This window comes from Nematostella vectensis, chromosome 4 (assembly GCF_932526225.1).
Source record: "Nematostella vectensis chromosome 4, jaNemVect1.1, whole genome shotgun sequence".
Lineage (NCBI taxonomy): Eukaryota > Metazoa > Cnidaria > Anthozoa > Actiniaria > Edwardsiidae > Nematostella > Nematostella vectensis.
This window is the reverse complement of record NC_064037.1, coordinates 18,142,485-18,151,288: the sequence shown is the minus strand read 5'-3', so window position 1 is coordinate 18,151,288 and position 8,804 is coordinate 18,142,485. Positions and strand designations below refer to the sequence as shown.

The following is an 8,804-nucleotide window of genomic DNA, read 5'->3' as shown; positions in this document are numbered from 1 at the left end:
ATTATTTTTTCAAAGAAACAGCAGATAACCCTTTGTACAATGTATCAGCTTATATACCCACACATATATGTACACCAAACCACTGAAGGGCTTCTAAAGAAATGCCTGATATCCATCTAAGTGAGATTGAGCCATAATTGAGTCTTTCTACTTTTTGGATCAGAATGCACCTGTATAGTATTTTGTTTTTATCTTGCAATCTATGATGACTACAAATAATGTAGAAATAATAACAATTGAATTAGCTTTTGTTTCTATTTGCCCAAATCCAGTCTGGATCCTTAGTTTTATAAAGGGTTTACCCAAACATATGTTTTTTACTTTAAGTTAATTATAAGTTAATTATACAAAATAGAGACATGACTTTCACTGTTTTCATTCAATGGATATCCTCCGTGTATCTACACTTGCTTTTACTGTAAGAATGAGAAGTCTTGAACTAAATGGATAAAAGAGAAAGCATTTTGGTTTATTCAACAAAAGTATAATCTATAATACAGTTTATAAAATATGACTGGTTGCTTTATACACTTCACTAACACATCCATCAATCTTATAGCAACAAAACATGTTTCCTTTACAAAGGAATGTTTATGATTTAAAATCACATGGAAAATGTAATACATGTCTATGTATCTGCTTTTTCTTGAGGAATATATCTTGCTGATTATTCAGACGTCACCATGACTTGCTTCTTGGGTATAGCTAGGATGAAATCATATAATTGATTAGAAATTATATAATAGATTCGGCATGCAAGTTTGGCCCCCAATTCATTCAAACAAACTGTTTAGTTAACATTACTAGAATACAAATAATGGACTGATCCCAACGATAAAAAAAACACTACCATTTATTACATATTTATACTTGAATTCCAACTTATAGTAGCTTGTAAATAAAATTAAAACTTCACACACCACAAAACAATCTTGTCCTAGCTCGAAGCGATGTAAAAATAAAAACAAACAAGAGGAAAGCAAGATTTGATCTACAAACAACATATTTTCTATAGAAGGCCTGCATTACTTCTATCGCCAGTAATGTGGACAAAGTCAAGATGCATTTTCTAGCATAACAGAGTTTCCCCGCCACTTTAAGTACCTATAAGCTTATGATGACTAATTTAAATCCTGTTTTGTGAGTTGTAAAGCTATGAAAAGTAAATTTTTGGCATAAAAAGCTCACCTTTTGTCAAGGTTTGAAATCGTTGTTTTCCGATCATGCGTTTGCTCCTTTTTTGTATAAATCACTTTGGTTTCGTAGCTTTACTTCTACTGAGTTTCCTTTTTTACAATTCTATCGGACTAGAAGGTACAGTTGGCATTTTTATACATTAGGACGCGCTTTGAAACCTCTCCCCTATGTGTTTTGTACTTGACTCGGGCCGCCATCTTGAATTTGATCCTCACTCCACGGCGGTTGATTGACAAATGAGCCGATGCTTCCAATGGAAGCACCTTTTTATACCGCGCCTTCGTGTTTAATTTTCTTTACAATTTTCGCTATGATAATATTTCGGATGTTTTGCTATTGGAAATATGTAATATATTATGTTTAGGTAACGTTTGCAGTTTTCTTTTAGAAAAAATGCAATTTATTCGATATTTTGCATTTTTGAGATGACGTCATACCTAATTTGCATAAAATGGCACTAAATTCCTTTTTTTCGAATTAGTACCCCCAAAACTATGAGATTCCGAAAAGAAACTAAAATAATCATGAAACTGCCACGGGACCGATTTTTCCGACACAGGCCCCCGGACTAATATGCAAATCTACAAGGTGATTCAGAATTGACCTTAGAGAACAGCACGCTAAATACCTATGTAGAGTAAAATGCCATTATAGTAGTAAATCGTTAGTATGAAAACATTACCTTAAAGGTTGCAAGGTTATGCTAGATGGTAGGCAAGAAACGATAACTTTAAAAGGGTCTACAGTTTTGGTATTTTTAGGGGTAATTTTTTTCGCTTCTGGGGTATTTTTGTGGTAGCAATTTTGGGTGTTCAGGTATTGTTTAGGGGTATTTTTGGAATTTCCTGATGAGCATCCCTATCACTTTTACCCTAAAGAAGTATTGAAGCCTTTGTTATTTTGTGCTCCATGCATATGATCTTAAGGCGGCTCGTCCCAGTATTCTCTCCATCACACTGTCCATCTTTGAAAACACTGCGCGTAGAAATCGATTCAGATTCCATACCCAATACACCAAATCAGTAACATAAGATGAAAATATAATATGATGTATAAATTTTGTTGATCGAAGTAAATGTCACATGAGTCAGTTCTTTTTCTTATTTAGGACAAATTTCTAGCCTGGACCTGGCTTTAGCGTACTTTCTCCTAACCCTTCGGTGATGTTCCTAACCCTTCGGTGATGTTCCAAACCCTTCGGTGATGTTCCAAACCCTTCGGTGATGTTCCAAACCCTTCGGTGATGTTCCTAACCCTTCGGTGATGTTCCTAGCCCTTCGGTGATGTTCCTAACCCTTCGGTGATGTTCCAAACCCTTCGTTGATGTTCCTAACCCTTCGGTGATGTTCCTAACCCTTCGGTGATGTTCCTAACCCTTCGGTGATGTTCCAAACCCTTCGGTGATGTTCCTAACCCTTCGGTGATGTTCCTAACCCTTCGGTGATGTTCCTAACCCTTCGGTGATGTTCCAACCCTTCGGTGATGTTCCAGCCCTTCGGTGATGTTCCCAACCCTTCGGTGATGTTCCCAACCCTTCGGTGATGTTCCAACCCTTCGGTGATGTTCCTAACCCTTCGGTGATGTTCCTAACCCTTCGGTGATGTTCCTAACCCTTCGGTGATGTTCCAACCCTTCGGTGATGTTCCTAACCCTTCGGTGATGTTCCAACCCTTCGGTGATGTTCCAACCCTTCGGTGATGTTCCTAACCATTCGGTGATGTTCCAACCCTTCGGTGACGTTCCAACCCTGAGTTTATTGTGTGTTGTGTGTGTGATGCTACAGATTTGCTGTAGTCTGAAACTTTTACCATTGTCGTCTCCGTTCGGAATTGTAATGTATTTGAGAAAAACCTTAGGATCAAAACGAATAAACAGTAATGGCGGACTCTCGTTGTTTATTGCTGTTACCCAGAAAACCTTGCGGTCATACAAACAGGAATCCCAAACATTACATACTGCCCCACCCAATTTTACAACTAAAAGATACTTGCTTGCTGAGGCCAGTAAAACTATCAAATTTATACACACAACATGTCAACAAGTAAAAAACAACAACAATGTCCATGACAAGTTCTTGACAAGTTGTCAATCCATCAGATCCGGAAAAATGTACACAGTGTGTGATATGCTGCTTAAAATTAACATACATAGTCTTTGAGGTGAGTAGGTGTGGTTTTGAGTCGAGTACTTCTTCGCAGAGTACTTGCAGGTTCAGAAGCTGGAAGCTCTGTCTTCTTCGGTTCCAATGAAGGTTCTGGAACTGTGATCTCAGGTTCCTTAAATTCCTCTGGAATCTGCTTGGGTACAGTTGTTTGCATTGGAACTTGGGCCAATTCTGTTGAACTCTGAAGATCATTGGCGACTGTGGGTGTGCTTGTCCTCAGGCGAAGATGGTCAACATGTCGTCGAAACACTCCACCTGAACTGAGTTGAACGACATACGAAACCGGTCCTGACTGTTGAATAATTGTTCCACATAACCACTTTGGACCATATGAAAAATTCTTGACAAATACTGGGTCATTCACTTGAAATTCTCTGAGTGGCACTAGATTGTCGTGTTGTTTCTTCTGTGCGAGCTGTTTATCTTCTACCCGAGTGCGAATTGTGTCCTGACTAAGGGGGTTTACCAGGTCCAAGCGCGTCTTCAGCTTCCGGTTCATTAATAGCTCACCAGGTGTTTTACCAGTGGTTGCATGAGGTGTGGTACGATAGCTTAGTAGAAATCTGCTTAACTTCGTGTCTAAGTTTTCCTTTTCCCCTCCCATCTTCTTCATTGTTTCCTTGAAAGTGCGAACATAACTTTCAGCAAATCCATTGGATGCTGGGTGTTTAGGTGCTGAAGTGATGTGTTTTATGCCATTCTCAGACATAAAAAGGGCAAATTCTTCACCTATGAAGGCAGTTGCATTATCAGATACAATGATATCAGGCAGTCCATGTACTGAGAAGCATTCTCTTAACTTCTGGATGGTTACTGCAGCAGTACTGGAGTTTGTCTTGAATACCTCGATCCACTTACTATAGGCATCACCGATCACCAGGAACATGTGTCCTTCGAAAGGTCCTGCATAGTCAATATGTATGCGAGACCAAGGTTTAGACGGCCACTCCCACGGATGTAGGGGTGCAGTAGAAGGTGCCTTAGCATTACTCTGGCAGCTTGTGCAATCTTTCACCTTTTGCTCAATATCCGCGTCCAGGCCCGGCCACCAGAAATAGCTTCGGGCTAACATTTTCATGCGAACCATTCCAGGATGTCCATCATGTAGTTCCTGGAGAAGCTTGACTCTTCCTTGAGGAGGAATGACTACGCGAGAGCCCCAGAGTAGACAGCCATCCTGACAGCTAAGTTGGTGCTTTCTATAAGAGTAGGGCTTGAACTCAATGCGATCATTTGAATTGGGCCAACCGGACATTACTTGGTGTCGTACTGCACTAAGAATAGGATCTTTTGAGGTCCAACGCTCAATGTCCTTGACTTTAACGGGTGTGTTGACTTCAAGATGATTCATTACAAACATAATGTCTCCAGGCACTGGAACATTTCTGGTTTCATTTGGCAATGGCAGCCGGCTCAGGCCATCGGCATTACCATTTTTCTGGCCTTCTCGATATACTAAAGTGTATGAGTAGCCTGACAGGAATACCGCCCACCTCAATATGCGTGGTGAGGCTGAGGTCGGTATTTGTTTAGTTGACTGTAGCAGACCCAGCAGGGGTTTGTGATCAGTGTAGATGGTAAAACTCCGTCCATATAAGTATGAGTGGAACTTCCTCACCCCGAACATGATGGCTGCTGCCTCTTTGTCGAGCTGTGAATAGTTCTTTTTTTTTTACTTGTTGACATGTTGTGTGTATAAATTTGATAGTTTTACTGGCCTCAGCAAGCAAGTATCTTTTAGTTGTAAACTTGGGTGGGGCAGTATGTAATGTTTGGGATTCCTGTTTGTATGACCGCAAGGTTTTCTGGGTAACAGCAATAAACAACGAGAGTCCGCCATTACTGTTTATTCGTTTTGATCCTAAGGTTTTTCGGCTGGGGACAGAGTACGTGAGGCATATGAAATAGGACGTTCAGTCCCATCATCCATCACATGTGAAATAACACAACCAAGACCATATGGTGATGCGTCACAAGCAAGGGTTAACTCTCTTTCCAAGCTGTAATGCACTAGAAGTTGTGAAGAGTGAAGTGTGGACTTGGCTTGGTTCCAAGATTTTTCATGTGCTTCACTCCAGTTCCAAGGTGTGTCTTTGACTAACAGCTGATGTAAAGGAGATAGTATTGTAGTGATGTTAGGTATGTAACAAGCGTAATAGTTAAGCATGCCTAAAAAGGCTTGCAGTTCTTTCAGATTAGAAGGTCTCGGTGACTCTTGAATTGCTTTGATTTTCTCGTCAAGGGGGTGGATACCATCTTTGTCTATGCGGTGTCCCAGGTAAGTGACTTCAGGTGCTTGAAAAATGCACTTCGAACGTTTAAGACGGACGCCAGCTTTGTCCAGACGTGACAGGACTTCTGTTAGACTTTTGAGATGATCTGCTGATGTCTTCCCGGCAATGAGAATATCATCTATTCGTACTACAACATTCGGAATACCCTGCAGTAAATTTTCCATTGTGCGTTGGAAAATCCCAGGGGCTGAGGCAATGCCGTAGCACAGTCTATTGTACTCAAATAGGCCTTTATGAGTGGTGATAGTGGTGTACTTCTTTGATTCTTCATCTAACTCAAGTTGTTGATAAGCTTGACTCAGATCTAGTTTTGTAAACTGCACTCCACCTCCAAGTTGAGCTAGCAGATCCTCTGTTTTAGGAATTGGGTAATTGTCAAGTTTGCTAACTTGGTTCAAAGTAACTTTGAAGTCTCCACAAATGCGTATAGACTCATCAGATTTGACAATGGGCACAATGGGTGTTGCCCATTCCGAAAATTGAACTGGACGAATTGTTCCTTCTTCTAACAAACGGTCCAATTCTCTCTCTACCTTCTGACGTCGTGCATATTCTAACGGGCGAGGTTTGAAGTACTTGGGTTTGGCTTGAGGATCAACGTATATCTTTGCTTTCACTCCTTGAATTGTCCCTAGTCCTTCCTTGAATAAATTTTCATGTTTCTTTAGCAGGTCAGACACATCAGGGGATACAACTTGAACTAGGAAAATCTCTGGCCATGACAACTTAACATGTTGTAACCAATCTCGTCCAAAGAGACTGGGCACCTTGCCTTGTACAACTATAACTGGCAAGTGTTCAAAGAAGTCCTTGTACTTGACTTCCACTACAAGCTTTCCTAAAACTGGAATTGTCTCCCCGGTGTATGTTTTCAAGGTTAGCTTGGTATCTTGCAGATTGAGAGATGAACCCTCAATGTTCTTCAATTGATCAAAAATGTCCTCTCCGATTACTGAAAGTGATGCACCAGTGTCCAGTTCCATTTGAACTTTAAGACCATTTAATTCAACATCTACTACATACGGATTTTGGCGGTTGCCTTGACTGACAGCAAACAATGGATATATATCTTCATCTTCTATTTCTTTATCAGTATCCAGGACATGAATTGCTGGTTTCCCTTGTTTTGGATGGTGGTTTGAATTTGGCTTGGTTGTCTCGGACGACTTTTTTGCTTTTTTGAGACATTTGGCAACAATATGTCCTTTCTTTTTACAATAATGGCACGTGGCCTCCTTGAAACGACATTTTGACGGGTGGTGATTTTTTCCACAACGATAACACTCTTTATTTTCGCTTTTAGAACGCGGTGAGGGCGAAGAACTGACCTTTTTTACAGATGCAGACGTTGAACTTAACGTAGAAGGAGCAGATTGAAGATCGGCCATGTGCTGTGCGGTCGTTTCCATAGACGAAGCAATGTCGTAAGCTTTTTTGAAAGTTAAGTTCTCTTCTGATAGCAAACGCCTTTGGATTCTTTCATTGTTAATTCCAGACACCAGACGATCACGCAGCATATTTTCCAGACTGCCACCAAAATTGCAGTATTCTGCCATGTTTCGTAGAGCCGCTACAAAGTCAGACACGTTCTCCCCGCTCAATCTGAAACGGTTATTGAACTTGTGCCGTTGCACGCTTTCACTCGGTTTTGGGTTGAAATGGCTCTTTACCAAGGTGCACAAGTCAGCATAAGATTTCTCTCCAGGTTTCGCTGGGGCCAGCAGATCAGACATTAATTTGTAGGTTTGTTTCCCTACCGAACTGAGGAGGATTGCACGGCGTATTTTCAAGTCATCGTCAGACGTAGTTACTCCATTTGCTTCAAAATAGAAGTTTAGACGCTCGATATACTGTTCCCATGAATCAGAATCTCTGTCGAATTCGTCTATTTTGCCGTAGGTTGCCATTTCCGAAATCCTCGTCGCCAAAAAATGTAATGTATTTGAGAAAAACCTTAGGATCAAAACGAATAAACAGTAATGGCGGACTCTCGTTGTTTATTGCTGTTACCCAGAAAACCTTGCGGTCATACAAACAGGAATCCCAAACATTACAGGAATGCAGTATCGGATCTAGGGGGAGGGTACAGGGGGTTTAAACCCCCCTTTGGGTTTCCAGAAACAAAAACATTACCCCCTTCACCTCTTTGTCAATAAGCAAACCCCCCCCCCCCCCTTTTCTAAAAGCTAGATCCGCCTCTGGAATGGTTGGGTAAACCTGACCACCTCTCTCATGCGGCTTTGCTTCGTACATATTGTCCATTTTACTATACGGTTAGATAATCTCGATGAACGTCTCCTGCTTTGTGATATCTTACATGTACTCAACATCGAATGAGAGTTCTTCGCATATTACGCTGCTAGTGAGAAGTGTTGGGTTAGCGACTGTCTCGGTGTTAATGTGGACTATGGTACCGCTAGCCCCCCATATGCAGAGCTGGTATCTCACAGGTCTGATGGTTATCGAAAACGATCCCAGTGCTGGTGTGTTGGTGGTTCTACGGTATGTTCACACCCCAAGATGCCCCTACTTGGTCTCCAGATGCTAAAATGTTTTGCCCTACGAATTGCAAAGGCACTGCCCTTTACGCTTCGTTTTCAAGCGGAACTTACTTGATAGTTCGCCTCTATTTCACCTTCGATGCCGAAGGCGCACACCTGGATTCTTTTGGGCTTGGTGAGTTATGCGAGGAGGTGAAAGTGATAGTACCTATGAAGTTACCTATGTCGATTACAGCCTCAGTGAATCGGTAGCCTGGCTTCCCATCTATGGCCCCTCTCCTAATACCATCCCCACGGAAACCCCACCCAGCCGTTTGGATGTTGATAGTCCCCATTGTGAGCATTACTGGATCTATGCAGTAGCACTCGATCCGAAGGGTGTAGCCTCTGTCAGTCCAGTGGAGTAATCGATTGGTATAGAGATGGCTATTGTTTCTTGTGCTCCATCTGGGATATAGTTTACTAGGTAATGTAATGGCCTTAGTGTTTAGGGTATAACCCGTCCTACACATAAGGCACAGCGACTATCTTCACTTTGTTCGACGTCGAGTTCCACAGGTTTTGGTTGTTTAGAAACCACAATGCGTTGTGTGTAATTATGATCTTTGTCCAGGCCTTAGGGCGTCTATATTTTGGGTCTACCTAGAA

At 41.5% G+C, this 8,804-nt stretch overlaps 1 protein-coding gene across 1 annotated transcript; it reads right to left on the bottom strand.

The window, feature by feature from the left end:
• Nucleotides 1-448: 448 nt before the first annotated feature.
• LOC116608832 (uncharacterized protein K02A2.6-like) lies at nt 449-7,693 on the bottom strand. The gene is given in 3 exon segments (XM_048726871.1): nt 449-705; nt 1,189-5,024; nt 5,205-7,693. Coding segments are annotated over 2 exon segments (4,047 nt in total). The 5' UTR covers nt 7,563-7,693; the 3' UTR covers nt 449-705; nt 1,189-3,335.
• Nucleotides 7,694-8,804: the final 1,111 nt, after the last annotated feature.